General features: G+C 49.0%; 1 protein-coding gene across 4 annotated transcripts in view; it reads left to right on the top strand.

The window, feature by feature from the left end:
• Nucleotides 1–20,186, top strand: part of DAAM2 (dishevelled associated activator of morphogenesis 2) — a 221,729-nt gene that overhangs the window by 111,715 nt on the left and 89,828 nt on the right. For all 4 annotated transcript variants that reach the window (XR_014471555.1, XM_083175405.1, XM_083175406.1 and 1 more), the window contains 2 exons: nt 10,160–10,254; nt 19,680–20,013. Coding sequence is in view for 3 of the 4 variants with exons in the window: in XM_083175405.1 (XP_083031531.1) it covers nt 10,160–10,254; nt 19,680–20,013 (429 nt within the window). In the remaining variant the exon portion in view is untranslated. The remainder of the gene's footprint in view (nt 1–10,159; nt 10,255–19,679; nt 20,014–20,186) is intronic.

Below are 20,186 nucleotides of genomic sequence, written 5' to 3'. Positions count from 1 at the left end.
TCACAAGATGCTGCAGAGAGAGAGGCTGGCACATGCTGGTTAGTGTGACAGCTCGAGGTCACATGATGCTGCAGCGAGAGAGGCTGGTACATGCTGGCTAGTGTGACAGCTGGAGGTCACATGATGCTGCAGAGAAAGAGGCTGGCACATGCTGGCTAGTGTGACAGCTGGAGATCACATGATGCTGCAGAGAGAGGCTGGCACATGCTGGCTAGTGTGACAGCTGGAGATCACATGATGCTGCAGAGAGAGAGGCTGGCACATGCTGGCTAGTGTGATGGCTGGAGGTCACATGATGCTGCAGAGAGAGGCTGGCACATGCTGGCTAGTGTGACAGTTGGAGGACACATGATGCTGCAGAGAGAGAGGCTGGCACATGCTGGCTAGTGTGACAGCTGTAGGTCACATGAAGCTGCAGAGAGAGAGGCTGGCACATGCTGGCTAGTGTGACAGCTGTAGGTCACATGATGCTGCAGAGAGAGAGGCTGGCACATGCCGGCTAGTGTGACAGCTGGAGGTCACATGATGCTGCAGAGAGAGAGGCTGGCTCATACAATCTAGTATGACAGTTGGAGGTCACATGATGCTGCAGAGAGAGGCTGGTTCATGCCGGCTAGTATGACAGTTGGAGGTCACATGATGCTGCATAGAGAGGCTGGCTCATGCTGGCTAGTGTGACAGTTGGAGGTCATATGATGCTCCAGAGAGAGGCTGACTAGCGTGACAGTTGGAGGTCACATGATGCTCCAGAGAGAGGCTGGCACATGCCAGCTAGTGTGACAGTTGGAGGTCACATGATGCTCCAGAGAGTCTGGCTCATGCCGGCTAGTGTGACAGTTGGAGGTCACATGATGCTCCAGAGAGAAGCTGGCACATGCCAGCTAGTGTGACAGTTGGAGGTCACAAGATGCTGCAGAGAGAGAGGCTGGCACATGCCGGCTAGTGTGACAGTTGGCAGCAGTTGAAGTAGCCATATTAGCTGAGAGGACGGAGAAGGTAGTGGCGACACTGCTCCTCCCCTCATGACCAGCAGTCAGCAGCCCATGGAGAAGCAGTCTCTACCCTCCACAGTTAGCAGGGATCTGGCAGCCTCCTCAGGGGACAGTAAAACAGAGGTAACCTCAGGGGCAGTCACTTCTACAGGATGGCTGAGCAGCCCTTGGGTAGAGGTCTGTAGAAAATCACCCAGCACAACCCTACATCACAGTGGTACATTACAGCTGCAGCAATAATTCACTCCTTAGAGGACAGTGAGAACTATAATTAGAGATTCTGTCTGACATTGGTATACTGAGTAAGGGGCTCCCACATTACCGCTTGAATGGATCCTGCATACAGGACCAGCTTAAACAAGTAGTAGATAACTGCAGTAGGAATTAGCTGCCTGTTGCGTGATTCAACAGTTTGCACAAGAGACACAAAGGTCTGTATTATAATGTTTAATCGCGTCTGATCTCACATCTACAGTGACCGGAGATGGGGGGAACCGCCAGAGCCCGGCAGTGTCCCACAGTGTGTGTGGGGGGGCAGTGGTAGTCCCTCCTGCCCGGCACTGCTTCTGTTCCCAGAGACAGAGGGGTTAGCGGCATGACCAGCAGCTCACAGAGCCGCTGGCCATGCCCCAAAGTGGTGAAAATGGGGGCGGGCGTGGCCTCGCGGGGAGAAGTGAGCATAGCTATGGTGATGGTGCTAGAATTGTTCCGCCCATGCTGACAGTGCTCTGTGTAATTACACCCTTGATCCTCCATCTTTTCCTATGCTCACAGACACCTCATTCTGCGATGTGTTACTGAGACTATGGGCCAAATGTAATCGGGTGTGAGAATCATAGTGAGCGAATGTAATCGGGTGTGAGAATCATAGTGAGCGAATGTAATCGGGTGTGAGAATCATAGTGAGCGAATGTAATCGGGTGTGAGAATCATAGTGAGCGAATGTAATCGGGTGTGAGAATCATAGTGAGCGAATGTAATCGGGTGTGAGAATCATAGTGAGCGAATGTAATCGGGTGTGAGAATCATAGTGAGCGAATGTAATCGGGTGTGAGAATCATAGTGAGTGACTTTGGGAGAGTTTCCCCTTTTTCTTTTTAAAGCGGCAATCATTTACACTGCAAAACCAGGTTGATTTTGCCATGTAATTGATTGCCGCTTTAAAAAAAAAGGGGGGGGGGGAAACACTCCCAAAATCTCTCTCTTCCTGATTCTCACACCCTATTCCATTTGTCCCTATACTTATTTGGGGTTATTCTGGTTCACTCTCAGAGACAAAGTCCTTGTCAAATGGACAAAACCATGTGCACCGCAGGTGGGGCAGATGTAACATGTGCAGAGAGAATTAGATTTGGGTGAATTATTTTGTTTCTGTGCAGGGAAAATACTGACTGCTTTATTTTTACACAGCACTATAGATCTCACTTTGAAATAAAACCCCACCCAAATCTAACTCTCTCTGCACATGTTACATCTACGCCACCTGCAGTGCACATGGTTTTGTCCATTTGAGAAGGAATTTGCCTTTGCCAGTAAACCAGAATAAGGGCCATTGTCCGCGCTGTGTAGTCAGATACTATTTATGCTTCCTGAGATGTTTGCATGCGATACAAGCTGCTTTCTTACTTATTGAGTGATATTTTCCATCTCGCCCCTTCTCTGCGTTACGTCAGCTCTTCCATCTGTGCTGGATGTCGGAGAAAGTGATAATTATTACGGTGTCTTTTCATCTGTCTGATTCTGGTATGAAGATGGAAAACAGCTACGCGGCGATCCCAACTCCTGTTACTCCTCTCACTGTGATATACATCATATACGTGCGAGCCTTCCTCTGATAACTGTGCTGTTCCCAACCATCCAGGCAGCCCGGCAGCTACATCAGCCCCACGCGGCTTATAATCTACAGTGACTCCAGCTGGCTGATCCTTAGTGGTCCAATACTAATGTGCGATCGTCACCAGTACAGAAGTTACTAGAAACTGATATTTTCTTATCATTGATGCCGATTACCTCTATTCTGTGCTGGGGACTGGCACAGCTGTCTGTAGAGCGGCATTTATCAATAGAAAAACGGCAAAGTATGTTACGGCATTGGGTTAATACCAGGGATAACATTGTAAAAGCCAGGGATAACCCTGCCATTGATAAGATTCTGCTGGGGGCCCTATAGCAGCTGAAACCCCTGCACGATTGGTAGTTAAGCTCAGATGTGGATCAGGACAAAAGGACAAATGGGGCTTGCCTCCCCTCCCCCCTGAATCCTCCTATGGACACGTTCTTGATCAGTCTACCTGCGTTATTTTATTGATAGGAAAACCGCATTACTGTGAGTAACCATAACCACGACCAGCATATAAAGAGGCTGCTGTGTATGAAGCTCCTCTCCAGCCAGGCCGGGATTATAATGCCATGATTTGTGGCTCTCACAGCTGTGCTGCTGGTGGATTATGCTGGGAGCAGTTTTCAGTTCAGCTGTTGAGCGATTCAGGGGAACCTCTGGCAACAGCTGCACTCATTGATATTCAATGGCCAAAGCTGACATGTGACGTGTCCAAGGTTTCAGCTCTTCCCAGTGTAACTAGTAAACGGTGCCAAGGCGGTGGCACAGCAGCTATCAGCGGCTAACATTTGATTTAACCCATCTAAAACTTCTATGATTTTACCAGCTGATACATTGGGGAAAATTTACTAAAGGAAATTTGTAAAAAAAATAGGTGTATGGTACTCGTGTAGTTTCACGGCGCCAGCATGGCACACTCACCAAAGCACATGTTGCAGGGACACTGATCTGTTTCACATTTGCTGGATATGGAGAGAGGGAGCCGTGAACGAAGAGATTGGAGGTAGGAGCAGATGAGGGGGGGATGCTCTAACATCCGCACCCCAGCTCCGCCCCTATCGCGGCACTTCGCCTACATAATTATCGCATATGCACTAACATAATTATCGCATATGGCTCTTGCGTTACGAGCTGTCCTTTGCGATAGAGTCAGCAGGTCCCATGGGGACCCAGCGGCTCTCCCCTCCCTCCCTTACCCGGAGCAGCTCTCCTCCTCCCTGCACTCAGAAGAGGATCAGTGCAAGGAGGGGGAGGTCACAGGTCCGGACAGCACAGCTCTGTGCTGCCCGGACACAGGTGAGAGGGGGGGGGGGCGATGCGGGGCGGCAGAGGTCCGTGCAGGGCGGCGGTGGGTCGGTGCGGGCGGCGGAGGGTTGCTGTAGAAGCCCATAAGCTTCTATGGGGCATCGCCAGATTTTTGTGGCGATGCCCCCCCGCCGCGGTAAACCGGCGGGGGATGCTTACAGCATCCCAAAATGCGGTAAAAACCCGATAACGGGGTTTTTACCGCATTTTTAGCTTTGAGAAGCTCCAGGGACTGGACGTGGGGTGGAAAGTTTGTGGACTAAAAACTGTCACAGCTCAAAGTGAAAGTAAAAACTGTCACAGCTCAAAAGTGTAAGTGCATTGCAGAAGCCGTCATTTTGACGGGCTTTTAACTAGAAGACATATAAAACACACACGATAAAGTACACGCCTGAAATAACATACATACTATATAATACATATAATACAGTATATCACACATACAAGTAACATATTAATGACATTAAGCAGACATGATACAGATGGAGCAGCTGTAGTTTGAGCTGCTCCTGGCGATTCTATCGCCAATCGTCGCCCCTTGCTAGTTGCCGTCCTCCGCCAGAAGGGGGCATCCACGCACGAGATGCTAGGCCACGTCCCCAGCGACCAGTCTAGGCTACGTCCCCCGTTCTGTCAGAGGCTGTAGCAGCCCACCGCCCGCTCTGCCCCTCCACCCGCTCTGTCCCAGCCTGCCCTCGCTCCCTGCCAGTCTCCCTGAAGCAGAGACGGGCAGGGAAGCTGCTCCCCGCCGCCTTGCTAACGTGCGTCCCTGTCAGGTGGAGCTGCTCCATCTGTATAACACATGCATATAGAACATATGATATAAACATACATGTAACACACATGATATACAAAATACATAAAACAAATGCTTGTAATAAACATAATTCAACACTCACAATATAATGTACATGTGACACACAAAATAGCATACATGTAACACAATAAAACAGTACACGTAACATAACGATAATGCATATGACATAACACACATGGTATAATATACATGTAACACACAGATAATATAACACATACATGTAACACACACACATGACATAACGCATACATGTAACACACAGAGAATATAACACATACATGTAACAAACACACATGACATAATGCATACATGTAACACGCACATGGCGTAATACACAGACAATATAACACATGCATGTCACACACACACACGTAACACCCGCTGGGACTGTCAGAAGAGTTCCCATATGTCGGAGTGCTTGGATCCAGTTACTCTGTGCTGGCCTGGATGTGTCCCAAGGATTACGCTGGGATAGGTAGAGAGGAGTCTCCGCTGCGGGATCTCATGTTTCCCGTCATTACGCTCTGTTTCACAATATTTGGCACAGATGGGTTAGATTAGGAGAACTGTGAGACAGGTATGTTGGCGGATGTGTCACATCGGGGAACAGACGTACTGACTCCTCCAGACCAGTGACGGGTGACCTCATTTCAGCTGTGTACTGTACAAGCTTTCATACTCCTAGATGTAGAAAGCCAGGGAGATTCCATATCATCTCATATACCTGCCAGCCGTCCCCAGTAACCAGCCTAGGCCACGTTCACTGTGACCAGCCTAGGCCACGTTCACAGTGACCAGCCTAGGCCACGTCCCCAATGACCAGCCTAGGCCACGTCCCCAGTGACCAGCCTAGGCCACGTCCCCAGTGACCTGCCTAGGGCACGTCCCCAGTGACCAGCCTAGGGCACGTCCCCAGTGACCAGCCTAGGCCATGTCCCCAGCGATCAGCCTAGGCCACGTCCCCAGCGATCAGCCTAGGCTACGTCCCCAGCGATCAGCCTAGGCTACGTCCCCAGCGATCAGCCTAGGCTACGTCCCCAGCGATCAGCCTAGTCTACGTCCCCAGTGACCAGCCTAGGCCAGGTCCCCAGTGACCAGCCAAGGTCAGGTCCCCAGTGACCACCCAAGGCCAGGTCCCCAGTGACCAGCCTAGGCCACGTCCCCAGTGACCAGCCTAGGCCATGTCCCCAGTGACCAGCCTAGGCCACGTCCCAAGTCCTCCATAACATTGTGGCAGGGCCAAACACCATTAACAACGTGAATGGGTATAATAGCATTGGGAACGCCAGGGTTCTCATCAGATCAATCTATGCCCATTTACGTGTGCTGCTAAATGTATTTATTGGCAATTATTATGGGGCCTTATCAAAATGGCTGTACTGTAGTCACACAGCAGCCAATAAGGTGTTTCCTTTGAGTTACTATAACGTAGTAGTGAAAGTCTGTGTGGTTGCTAATGGCAACAGCAACTTTTCTAAACCGTTACAGGATGCGTCATTTTCATAACTGTCTTTCAATAGGTTGTGTTATACAGATGCATCCGCTGCACTTCTAGTCATGTGATCTTGTGTCCCCGCAGATGCATCCGCTGCACTCCTAGTCATGTGATCTTGTGTCCCCGCAGATGCATCCGCTGCACTCCTAGTCATGTGATCTTGTGTCCCCACAGATGCATCCGCTGCACTCCTAGTCATGTGAACTTGTGTCCCCGCAGATGCAGACGCTGTACTCCTAGTCATGTGATCTTGTGTCCCCGCAGATGCAGATGCTGCACTCCTAGTCATGTGAACTTGTGTCCCGGCAGATGCATCCGCTGTACTCCTAGTCGTGTGATCTTGTGTCCCCGCAGATGCATCCGCTGCACTCCTAGTCGTGTGATCTTGTGTCCCCGCAGATGCATCCGCTGTACTCCTAGTCGTGTGATCTTGTGTCCCCGCAGATGCATCCGCTGCACTCCTAGTCGTGTGATCTTATGTCCCCGCAGATGCATCCGCTGCACTCCTAGTCGTGTGATCTTGTGTCCCCGCAGATGCAGACGCTGCACTCCTAGTCATGTGATCTTGTGTCCCCGCAGATGCAGATGCTGCACTCCTAGTCATGTGATCTTGTGTCCCCCTGATGCAGACACTGCACTCCTAGTCATGTGATCTTGTGTCCCCGCAGATGCAGACGCTGCACTCCTAGTCATGTGATCTTGTGTCCCCCTGATGCAGACACTGCACTCCTAGTCATGTGATCTTGTGTCCCCGCTGATGCAGACACTGCACTCCTAGTCATGTGATCTTGTGTCCCAGCAGATGCAGATGCTGCACTCCTAGTCATGTGACCTTGTGTCCCAGCAGATGCATCCGCTGCACTCCTAGTCATGTGATCTTGTTTCCCTGCAGATGCAGACGCTGCACTCCTAGTCATGTGACCTTGTGTCCCCGCAGATGCAGACGCTGCACTCCTAGTCATGTGATCTTGTGTCCCCGCAGATGCATCCGCTGCACTCCTAGTCATGTAATCTTGTGTCCCCGCAGATGCATCCGCTGCACTCCTAGTCATGTGATCTTGTGTCCCCGCAGATGCATCCGCTGCACTCCTAGTCATGTGATCTTGTGTCCCCGCAGATGCATCCGCTGCACTCCTAGTCATGTGATCTTGTGTCCCGGCAGACGCTGCACTCCTAGTCATGTGAACTTGTGTCCCCGCAGATGCAGACGCTGCACTCCTAGTCATGTGATCTTGTGTCCCTGCAGATGCAGATGCTGCACTCCTAGTCATGTGATCTTGTGTCCCCCTGATGCAGACACTGCACTCCTAGTCATGTGATCTTGTGTCCCCGCAGATGCAGACGCTGCACTCCTAGTCATGTGATCTTGTGTCCCCCTGATGCAGACAGTGCACTCCTAGTCATGTGATCTTGTGTCCCCGCTGATGCAGACACTGCACTCCTAGTCATGTGAACTTGTGTCCCCGCAGATGCAGACGCTGTACTCCTAGTCATGTGATCTTGTGTCCCCGCAGATGCAGATGCTGCACTCCTAGTCATGTGAACTTGTGTCCCCGCAGATGCAGATGCTGCACTCCTAGTCGTGTGAACTTGTGTCCCGGCAGATGCATCCGCTGTACTCCTAGTCGTGTGATCTTGTGTCCCCGCAGATGCATCCGCTGCACTCCTAGTCGTGTGATCTTGTGTCCCCGCAGATGCATCCGCTGTACTCCTAGTCGTGTGATCTTGTGTCCCCGCAGATGCATCCGCTGCACTCCTAGTCGTGTGATCTTATGTCCCCGCAGATGCATCCGCTGCACTCCTAGTCGTGTGATCTTGTGTCCCCGCAGATGCAGACGCTGCACTCCTAGTCATGTGATCTTGTGTCCCCGCAGATGCAGATGCTGCACTCCTAGTCATGTGATCTTGTGTCCCCCTGATGCAGACACTGCACTCCTAGTCATGTGATCTTGTGTCCCCGCAGATGCAGACGCTGCACTCCTAGTCATGTGATCTTGTGTCCCCGCTGATGCAGACACTGCACTCCTAGTCATGTGAACTTGTGTCCCCGCAGATGCAGACGCTGTACTCCTAGTCATGTGATCTTGTGTCCCCGCAGATGCAGATGCTGCACTCCTAGTCATGTGAACTTGTGTCCCGGCAGATGCATCCGCTGTACTCCTAGTCGTGTGATCTTGTGTCCCCGCAGATGCATCCGCTGCACTCCTAGTCGTGTGATCTTGTGTCCCCGCAGATGCATCCGCTGTACTCCTAGTCGTGTGATCTTGTGTCCCCGCAGATGCATCCGCTGCACTCCTAGTCGTGTGATCTTATGTCCCCGCAGATGCATCCGCTGCACTCCTAGTCGTGTGATCTTGTGTCCCCGCAGATGCAGACGCTGCACTCCTAGTCATGTGATCTTGTGTCCCCGCAGATGCAGATGCTGCACTCCTAGTCATGTGATCTTGTGTCCCCCTGATGCAGACACTGCACTCCTAGTCATGTGATCTTGTGTCCCCGCAGATGCAGACGCTGCACTCCTAGTCATGTGATCTTGTGTCCCCCTGATGCAGACACTGCACTCCTAGTCATGTGATCTTGTGTCCCCGCTGATGCAGACGCTGCACTCCTAGTCATGTGATCTTGTGTCCCAGCAGATGCAGATGCTGCACTCCTAGTCATGTGACCTTGTGTCCCAGCAGATGCATCCGCTGCACTCCTAGTCATGTGATCTTGTTTCCCTGCAGATGCAGACGCTGCACTCCTAGTCATGTGACCTTGTGTCCCCGCAGATGCAGACGCTGCACTCCTAGTCATGTGATCTTGTGTCCCCGCAGATGCATCCGCTGCACTCCTAGTCATGTAATCTTGTGTCCCCGCAGATGCATCCGCTGCACTCCTAGTCATGTGATCTTGTGTCCCCGCAGATGCATCCGCTGCACTCCTAGTCATGTGATCTTGTGTCCCCGCAGATGCATCCGCTGCACTCCTAGTCATGTGATCTTGTGTCCCGGCAGATGCAGACGCTGCACTCCTAGTCATGTGAACTTGTGTCCCCGCAGATGCAGACGCTGCACTCCTAGTCATGTGATCTTGTGTCCCTGCAGATGCAGATGCTGCACTCCTAGTCATGTGATCTTGTGTCCCCCTGATGCAGACACTGCACTCCTAGTCATGTGATCTTGTGTCCCCGCAGATGCAGACGCTGCACTCCTAGTCATGTGATCTTGTGTCCCCCTGATGCAGACAGTGCACTCCTAGTCATGTGATCTTGTGTCCCCGCTGATGCAGACACTGCACTCCTAGTCATGTGATCTTGTGTCCCCGCAGATGCAGACGCTGCACTCCTAGTCATGTGATCTTGTGTCCCCCTGATGCAGACACTGCACTCCTAGTCATGTGATCTTGTGTCCCCCTGATGCAGACACTGCACTCCTAGTCATGTGATCTTGTGTCCCCGCAGATGCAGACGCTGCACTCCTAGTCATGTGATCTTGTGTCCCCCTGATGCAGACACTGCACTCCTAGTCATGTGATCTTGTGTCCCCGCAGATGCAGACGCTGCACTCCTAGTCATGTGATCTTGTGTCCCCGCAGATGCAGACGCTGCACTCCTAGTCATGTGATCTTGTGTCCCCGCAGATGCACCCGCTACACTCCTAGTCATGTGATCTTGTGTCCCCCTGATGCAGACACTGCACTCCTAGTCATGTGATCTTGTGTTCCCGCAGATGCAGACGCTTTACGCCTTCGATGAGGAAGATACAGAAACAAGGAATAAAATAGTGGAAGACTTGAAGACGGCGCTACGGACTCAGCCGATGAGGTAGGATACTGTCACATGATACGCAGGCCCAGATGTAACAGTCAGTAAAAGAGAGGTGGAGTAGTTGCCGTAGAAACCAATCAAGTTTGAGGTAGCATTTACTAAATACATTCTGTAAGATGATCGGGAGAAAGTGATTGGTTGATATGTGCAACTTCTCCAGTGATCCACTTCTACACTCTTTTCACTGCTTAATGCATCTGAACCTCCATGTACATATGTGCCCACATACATCTAGCCTTCTTTCACGTTAAACAGCCCTGCTCGTCACACCATCGCATGGCCCATCTCGCTAGCACCGGCTGTCTTTCCTGCGACTTTTTCCGTGAAATGGCTTATTTGCACAGGCAGCTTCTGCTGATTAAAATGAAATGAGCCTATATTCAGTGTGTGACTGCGTCTGTACCTGCATACAGACAGCTTTGCTACACTGTTGTCCAGGAAAAAACTGTACCGTTCAAGTTCTTATGCAGACACAGCAGCACTCACATGCTGAATATAGGCTTTCCGCATAACATTGTAATCAGCAGAAGCTGCTTGTGCGTCCTGTTAGGATAGATGTATATCGCGTGGAGGATAGATGTATATAGCGTGGAGGATAGATGTATATCGCGTGGAGGATAGATGTATATCGCGTGGAGGCTACATGTATATCGCTTGGAGGATAGACTGTATCGCGTGGTGGATAGACTGTATCGTGTGGAGGATAGACTCTATCGCGTGGAGAATAGACTCTATCGCGTGGATGATAGACTGTATCGTGTGGAGGATAGATGTATATCGCGTGGAGGATAGATGTATATCGCGTGGAGGATAGATGTATATCGCGTGGAGGATAGATGTATATCGCGTGGAGGATAGACTGTATCGCGTGGAGGATAGACTGTATCGCGTGGAGGATAGACTGTATCGCGTGGAGGATAGACTGTATCACGTGGAGGATAGACTGTATCGCGTGGAGGATAGACGTATATCGCGTGGAGGATAGATGTATATCGCATGGAGGATAGACTGTATCGCGCGGAGGATAGACTGTATATCGCGCGGAGGATAGACTGTATATCGCGCGGAGGATAGACTGTATATCGCGCGGAGGATAGACTGTATATCGCGCGGAGGATAGACTGTATATCGCGCGGAGGATAGACTGTATATCGCGCGGAGGATAGATGTATCACATGGAGGATAGATGTATATCGCGTGGAGGATAGATGTATATCGCGCGGAGGATAGATGTATATCGCGTGGAGGATAGACTGTATCGCGTGGAGGATAGACTGTATCGCGTGGAGTATAGATGTATATCGCGTGGAGGATAGACTATATCGCGTGGAGGATAGATGTATATCGCGTGGAGGATAGACTGTATCGTGTGGAGGATAGATGTATCGTGTGGAGGATAGATGTATCGCGTGGAGGATAGATGTATCGCGTGGAGGATAGACTGTATCGCGTGGAGGATAGACTGTATCGCGTGGAGGATAGATGTATATCGCGTGGAGGATAGACTGTAACGCGTGGAGGATAGACTGTATCGCGTGGAGGATAGATGTATATCGCGTGGAGGATAGATGTATATCGCGCGGAGGATAGACTGTATCGCGCGGAGGATAGACTGTATCGCGCGGAGGATAGACTGTATCGCGCGGAGGATAGACTGTATCGCGCGGAGGATAGACTGTATATCGCGCGGAGGATAGACTGTATATCGCGCGGAGGATAGACTGTATATCGCGCGGAGGATAGACTGTATATCGCGCGGAGGATAGACTGTATATCGCGCGGAGGACAGACTGTATATCGCGCGGAGGACAGACTGTATATCGCGCGGAGGACAGACTGTATACCGCGCGGAGGACAGACTGTATACCGCGCGGAGGACAGACTGTATACCGCGCGGAGGACAGACTGTATACCGCGCGGAGGACAGACTGTATACCGCGCGGAGGACAGACTGTATACCGCGCGGAGGACAGACTGTATACCGCTCGGAGGACAGACTGTATACCGCGCGGAGGACAGACTGTATACCGCGCGGAGGATAGACTGTATACCGCGCGGAGGATAGACTGTATCCTGCAGTGCCATTGTCAGTCGCATTCAGCTGTTCTTTTGCTGTGCTTAGAGGGCTTACATGTTATCACTAAAGAAAGACCCTGTTGCCCATAGCAACCAATCAGATTCTATCATTTCTCTGTTGCATCCTACAAAATGATTGACATAATCTGATTGGTTGCTATAGGCAACACCACTTCATTTCATTTTTAGACTTTTAGTAAAGACAGGAATAATGTCCATTCCGTTTGTATCTGAGGGTGTGTTGTTATGAAGTTAAAACTGAAGTATCCACTGTACGTTGTTAAATATATCTTTACTAACTACCAGCATGTCAAAATGACAGAACATAACCGTAATGCCAATGCTTGAATTGCGCCGGTGTTGACATCTAGTGGCCGCCGGTGAGCATAACACTTGAATCCCCCCCCCCCCCCATAAAGGTGAGGAACAGACACAGCATTGCCGTACTTGTTACCCCATTGGTCGCTCCACCCTTATTTGTGAGCAAAGCTTCCGTAGACCTAGGTCAGGGATGGGGAACCTTCGGCCCTCCAGCTGTTGTTCAACTACACATCCCAGCATGACCTGCAACAGTTTTAGCATGGCCAAATAGCAACACTGTTGCAGTGCATGCTGGGATGTGTAGTTCAACAACAGCTGGAGGGCTGAAGGTTCCCCATCTCTGACCTAGGTAGAGGATTTGGTTCTATTGGGGTATTTTGTGTGAGAAAACAAGTTAGTAGCATTAGATGTTTGTGAACGATTCGGCTAATTTGATGAATTCCCCTCTGAGTCTGATAAATGGACCCTTTTGTGGATGTAATTCGGCATTATCATCTGTATCAGACAGATCGCCGCTTTCTGGGGTCATTAACCCTAATAATGGGATAAATAGCTAGAAAACATTCCCACACTAATTATTTCATTATAACAATACTCGGTGAGTTGAGTTCCAGACTTCAGTAACTGCTGGAGGAATGCGGCGTTAACCCTCAAATATTATTTCCCACCTAGAACTGTAGTGATGCCAGTGTCATGCTGATCACATCCCGTATATACTGCCACCTGACAGTAGGCATTACTGGCAGGGTCCTGAGGACAGGAAGACATTACTACCACCCCCTGCTGGTTAGAAAACGAGGCATTTAGGCTAACATTCCCCTAATGTTGTTCAGTACTGTATTTATTAACATACAACAGTTCTACAACACATTTCACATCCGTGAGAGTGCATTGGAAAGCTGGTATGTATAGACTTAACGTGTACCCAGCAACCTCATTGGTGACGAGACCTATGCCGGGCAAAACGTGGGGAGGAGCAAGGACCATGCTCTTGCCAGCGATATCCTCTCATTGTTGATGCCCCACGGTAAGACCAGTCACATGTGCTCAATTTAGTCCCAATTTTTAATAAGAAATGTTGGGAGCTTTGAGGTGTATCTTTGCAAGCAAAGCCGATGGATCAGACGTGCAGCACGTACCGCTATACCTCACGATGTGCACACAATTGATCGCACGACCCGTCAGAATGGTGCCTCAGTACACGATATCGCTCTAAGGAAGGTATGTCCAAACTATGGCCCTCCAGCTGTTGTGAAACTACATGTCCCATCATGCCTTGCCACAGTTTTGCTATTAGGGAATGCTAAATCTATGGCAAGGCATGCTGGGATGTGTAGTTTCACCACAGAGCAGGGCCACAGTTTGGACATGTCTGCTTTAGTGTACGGCCAGCTTGACGGTCCCGTTTTGAAGCATATAATATTAATAATATATAATATCTCGACAGCCCAGTGATAAAAGCGGAAGCCAGTACAGGAATGAAAAAATAACTAGACAGAAGTCTCTTTTTATTTGAGCTGAAAGCCCCTGTGCCGCTAATCGCGTTTCCACCGCACAGCACCGAGGCCTCTGGAGCCTGCTGTAGTCTTATCTTAATTATATTACGCATAATGCCAGTTAATCTGTTCAAAGTGACAAATAAAACGTGTTTATGAGTTGGCACGGGAAGCGAGTATGAAGGCTCCCCCTGCTTGGAACGCGACCGTGTAAGTACCCATGTTAGCTGGCAGCCGTTACACGGAACTGGAAATGTCTACAGCTGGTGCTAGTCAGGGGTCTGTCAGGAGAGCAGTTACCACCGTACGACTTCATCACCTAGAGACAGGGAGCGCGGCCAAGGCGCGGATGTCCAGCGTGCCGAGCCGTAAGCTGTTGCAGCTGCGTTCATCCGATGAACCAAAATGGTCTCATCTGCTAATAATCAGAGTCAGCATCAGCTCCGCATCGCGAGGGCTTCGCTAAGTTTTCAGCTAACTCTTCTTTTAAGCCTTTGGCACAAACTTAAAACCTTTTAATAGCTGCGAGCAGCCAAGTTTCTCGTTAAAGGCCTGTGTCTCAACTAATTTCTAAAGACTCAACTTGTGAGCTGCCAAGTGGGCCGGGGGCCAGCTGCCAGACAGGAGCCAATTCTCCGACGCTAATGGAAAGAGTGCAGGCGAGCTGTGCAATATTAAATCCCCTCCGTATACGGACCCAGCATGTATATAAATAAAAGCTATTCTGCAGGAAGGTGATGTTATACATGTATCTGCAGTCAATTAGCCGGGCTCCACCGGGTAACGCTGTACAGCGCAGCCGTCTGCTGTATGCCACGTTGTGACTGGAGACAGAGGTGGTACGATGCCAAGGTTCTCAGCACTTACTGATGGGTAGCAATGTATCGTGATTAGGAGGTTACTTGCTAACGAAGGGTGAGCGCATTCAATGTTAATTCCCCCACCGCGCCGTAGTGTATGGTAGGGCATGAAATACCGCCTGTCGGCACATGTCAGCTAAAAAAAAAAAAAAAATTAAGCCGACATGGCTAAGGTCGACAAGGTTGGAGGGAACCTTGTTGACCTTAGCCATGTCGGCTTATTTCATGTATCGACCTAAGCCCGGTCGACCTTCAGTGGTCAACTCAATATATGTCAACCTAAATATTGTCGACCAAGTGTCCGTGTCCCCTATCCTCTTTATGGACTTCAGTTTGCAGATTTAGGGGGGTATTCAGTCCCAGGTCACGACTGTTGACCCGTCCTGACAACCGTGACTCTTGGCCATTTTCGTTTTGCTCTACAGCATATCACCAGGCAGGATTCCAGGTCCCACCTGCCGATTGGCGAAAAGGGGCGTGTCCGTGTAAACAGCCGCGGGTTGTCGAGATTCGGCGAGGACTGCGACAATTCCCGGCCGTTATCGACAGAAGCTTTTAAAGTCGGGTCTGTTCTGCCGAAATGCCTCTTCAATGCTTTCGGGGAAGGATAGCATTGAATAGGCGCCCGCCGCTATTTCCCCCATCAGAAATAGCGGCGGGGGTTGAATACCCCCTTATGTTGAATACAGAGATGTATTGGAGTATTATACAGGACAAAACCATGCTGCACTGCAAGTGGGGCAGATGTAACATGTGCAGAGAGTGTTAGATTTGGGTGGGGTGTGTTTAAACTGAAATCTAAAATGCAGTGCATGAATAATTCAGTCATTATTTACCCTGCACAGAAACAAAATGACTCACCCAAATCTAACTCTCTCTGCACATGTTACATCTGCCCCACCTGCAGTGCACATGGGTTTTGTCCATCTGCAAAAATTGCAGCCTTGCTAAAAGTCCTGAATCAGATCCTAAGTGCACTATTACATAGAACATGCCATACCTGGCTAATGCTTGAACAGGCCGCCCTCCTTTCCCATCTTTTCCCTGTTTTAGACACTGTAGAAGGACTCACTAAGATCTGGGGTTTCCAAGCATCCAATCAGATGCGTTATACAGACATATAGATGTCTGGCTGTATTGAGCTGTCCCCCATCCTGCAGTATAATGTGGCATGTACTGTATCTGTTATAAGGAGATCACATTTCCCCCTGTGAACATAGTTTGCTGTTTTTGGCTATTGGACGGCCAAAAGTGCCGGCAATTCTTCAATTCATCGACGTCCGCCTCTTTTGTAGCTATGACATTAAACTGGTTTATGGCAACAATTGCTTCAAGGTGTCTGCTAACTTCTGTTTTCCTCCAGCCCCCGATTAAGCAGTACAAGTCCCATATGTTCCTAGTTTAAAGAACAGGATGCAGTCACCAAAACTAATTGGAGATGTAGGAGATCCTCATCTGAACCTGTAGCTTTGATACAAGTCAAGTGTACTGGGATGGGGCGGGGGGGGGGGGGGGGGGGGGGGCGCAACGGGGGGAGTCGTGACTGCGTTTTCCCATAACAAACTCATACGTAAGTCTCTGAACATGGACTGAGATATACCGCAAGAGTCTTAGGTGAGTTAATATGTCATCGTTTCGGCCAATTGTATCGTCCGCCTGGAAAATAAATGGTTGGTTTTAATGACTCTGAGCTGTGGTCGCGGACAGCCGGCGGTGTCGTTATAAAATCTGTATCTGAGATCATGCAGGCGGCCGTGCGTTTAGGCCTAGTTGCCTACGATCACATCAAATACCCCTATAGAAAGTAAAGATATCAAATCATTTTTACCACAATTTAAGTACGACTTTAGGTTTTTTCCCACTAAATCCCCGACTTATTCCCGATGTCACCATTTCCCTAAATGTCCCCTCAATCGCAGTTGGCAAAACGGAGAAAACCATTAGCTTGACTCTTAGCGTGTAACATTAATTACAGGACGCGCTAAAACACACGTTTCGGTGTCTGCAGTTATTTTTAGACCAAGCGAAAACACAACTCTCGGGTTATTCTTGGAAAGTGACCAAAATAAACCTCAGCGCATTATAGTCTACTGTACAGCCCAGCGGGTCTCAGCAGTCTGTGATGTATTGCACAACACAGAGGTGTGGTAATAATGTCCCCAGTACAGGTCAGTTGGACTCTCTGGGTCATCTTACCCAACTTCAAGTTCGGTTGCTTCCTCGATTTCTTGTATTAAACCCCCCCCTCCCCCCCTCCCCTGATCTTACTATGTGGTAGTCTTAGGACTAATAAGAAGATACTGTTTAAGCATACCAGCAAACATTCCTGAATTTTGAAGACGGTACACGACAACCCCGATCCTCCAAGAAGATGCCCAGGTCCACAAAAATGGGGTCATTTGTCTCTTTGCCAAAAATTTACATGGATATAAAATTAACTCACAGACACTTAATGATAAACCCTTTGAGTGCCCACAGCGCTGTGAGAGATGTGCAAAATATCCGCTAATAATACCGGCGGCGCTCACATTTGTTATATAAATTCAAATAAAAAATGTTGTGTAAAAAAAAAAAGATGATATTTCCTATATAAGGTGACATTACAGGTCAGTATGATGAATAAAAATGTCTGCTGGGCAGTTTTCACACCTATTTTGTAAAATTCACTTGGCAATTAATGGGTTAACAAGTGACTAATAGTTTTGGGGCAGACGTAATAAGCTTGGTAGAGCGATAAAATGGAGAGAGATAATGGGTTAAATTGACTAAAGATTCTAAAAATGAACAGCAGTGATGTTGCCCTTAGCAACCAACAAGATTCTGTCTATCATTTTTAGGATGCAATAGAGAAATGATTGACAGAATCTGATCGTATGAACCATGCGAAGGCTAGCCTTCGCTGGCTGTATGCAAGGTGATTGACAGGTGCCGGGCGTTTGGGGGCGGGACATCGGCCTCCTTCTCCCCACAGCCTCTCGCAAACTCGGACCCTGTTACATATACCCCCAATGCTTAGCACAGGACATAGATCTCTCCCAATGAGATAGTTATAGGATGTTTTATATTTAAAGTTAATGTCACCGTCTGGGTGTGACGTTAATACAGAAGGGCTCTAGCGATATGTCCGAGACTTTGGCACCTGACAGATCCAGTGCTGCCTCCTATTTCTCTCTAGACTTCCAGCAATATGCAATGAAAGTCCTTACTCTGCCAACACTAAACTGAAGCATGGGGATAGCACGGAGGGAGGCAGGAGAGGCGAGCCTGGATATTTTGAATATTCTATGGTTTTAATAAACGCTAATTAGAAAAATGATCGGTATAACGATGCGCTTGGCCTAACTCAGCTTTAATTTTTGTGACAGTTTCTGTTTTCCGTAGAATAAAGTTTGAGTTTGAGTTTTCCTGGCAGTTTACAAGTGCGATCCGGTTTCCAGTAAGATAAACCAGTTGCTATAAGGGGATAAGTAAGTCCCCTGTAATATAAACGTAATGTTGGGATTGTTAGGGAGCTGTCTCTTCTGTCGACATTCCAGGCAGCGTGTCTCGTAACACAGAGCAGATCCCGCGGCGCTCTCTGAGCGATGGTGGTGGTTCAGGGAAGCTGTGTAGTGAGCAGCCTGTTTGGCACTACAAGAAAGTTGTGCCAAACATGTTCTGTTCTGCCATCTTTATACAGGATGCAGTCAAAATCCCGACGGTCAAAATCCCGACATTTAAAATCCCAACAAGCACAAAATCCCGACATTTAAAATCCCAAAAAGGTCAAAATACCGACATATAGAACGTAAAGATTAAACAGTCAACATGACTTTCGGTCGACAGGTCGCGAGGTTGACATGGGTTTTTTCACTGTTTTTTGACCTGACATGTGCCGACAGGCGGTATTTCATGCCCTACCATCTACTAGGGCGTGGTGGGAGAATAAAATAGTGTGCCCAAAGCATAGCGAGCGAAGCAAGCGTTGCGAGGGGCTGCGGTTCACTTCCAACTGTGTCCATGTTGACTGTGTCGACATTCGGGTAAAAAAACAGTAAAAAAAAACCATGTCGACCTCGCGACCTGTCGACCGAAAGTCATGTTGACTGTTTCACCTGTACATTCTATATGTCGGTATTTTGACCTTGTCAGGATTTTGTCCATGTCGGGATTTTGTCCATGTCGGGATTTTGACCTTGTCGGGATTTTGACCTTGTCGGGATTTTGACCTTGTCGGGATTTTGTCCTTGTCAGTATTTTGACCCATTCGGGATTTTGACATTGTCGGGATTTTGACCTTGTCAGGATTTTGTCCTTGTCGGTATTTTGACCCATTCGGGATTTTGACATTGTCGGGATTTTGACCGTCGGGATTTCATACCGAATCCCTTTATACTGGGCACAGATCACCCTCTATGTCTATTTCTGGAACCAATTGACCAATCCTTTACTAGAAATCCGCAGGACTTATAGACAATGTCAACCAAGCCAAAAAAGGTCTACTCAATGTTGTGACATGATAGGCTAGGGCCTTTATCAGAGGACGTGATTTGTTGTGACATACAGGTTAGGGTCTTTATTACATCATTAAATGTTGTCACATGATAGGTTACTGTCCTTATCACATGACGTGATTTATTATCATTATTACATGTAGTGACAATCCCCCCCCGTCATCTCCTTACTCCAGGTTTGTGACCAGGTTCATTGAACTGGACGGACTGACCTGCTTGCTCAACTTCCTGAAGAGCATGGACTATGAGACGTTGGAGAGCCGCATACACACATCCGTTATAGGATGTATAAAGGCGCTGATGAACAACTCGCAGGGGCGGGCCCACGTCCTCGCTCACCCCGAGAGCATAAACATCATCTCCCAGAGTTTACGGACTGAGAACATCAAAACCAAGATCGCTGTGCTGGAGATTCTGGGGGCCGTCTGCCTGGTTCCTGACGGGCACAAGAAGGTCCTGCAGGCCATGATGCATTACCAAGTCTATGCAGCCGAGCGGACACGGTTCCAGGTATGTACCAAGTATGGCAGTGGGACTGTATCACTGTGCTGGGCATTAGTGACTGTGTCCAATGCTGGAGGTGCCGTGTCATCAGGTCATGCATACCTCAAACCTATTGTGTCTATGGTTATATGAAGGGATACAGGACATCACAGGACTGTATATGACATCACAGGACTGTA

The sequence above is a fragment of the Crinia signifera genome, chromosome 3 (assembly GCF_055691185.1).
Source record: "Crinia signifera chromosome 3, ASM5569118v1, whole genome shotgun sequence".
Classification (NCBI taxonomy): domain Eukaryota; kingdom Metazoa; phylum Chordata; class Amphibia; order Anura; family Myobatrachidae; genus Crinia; species Crinia signifera.
This window is presented reverse-complemented; position numbering and strand designations above follow the sequence as displayed.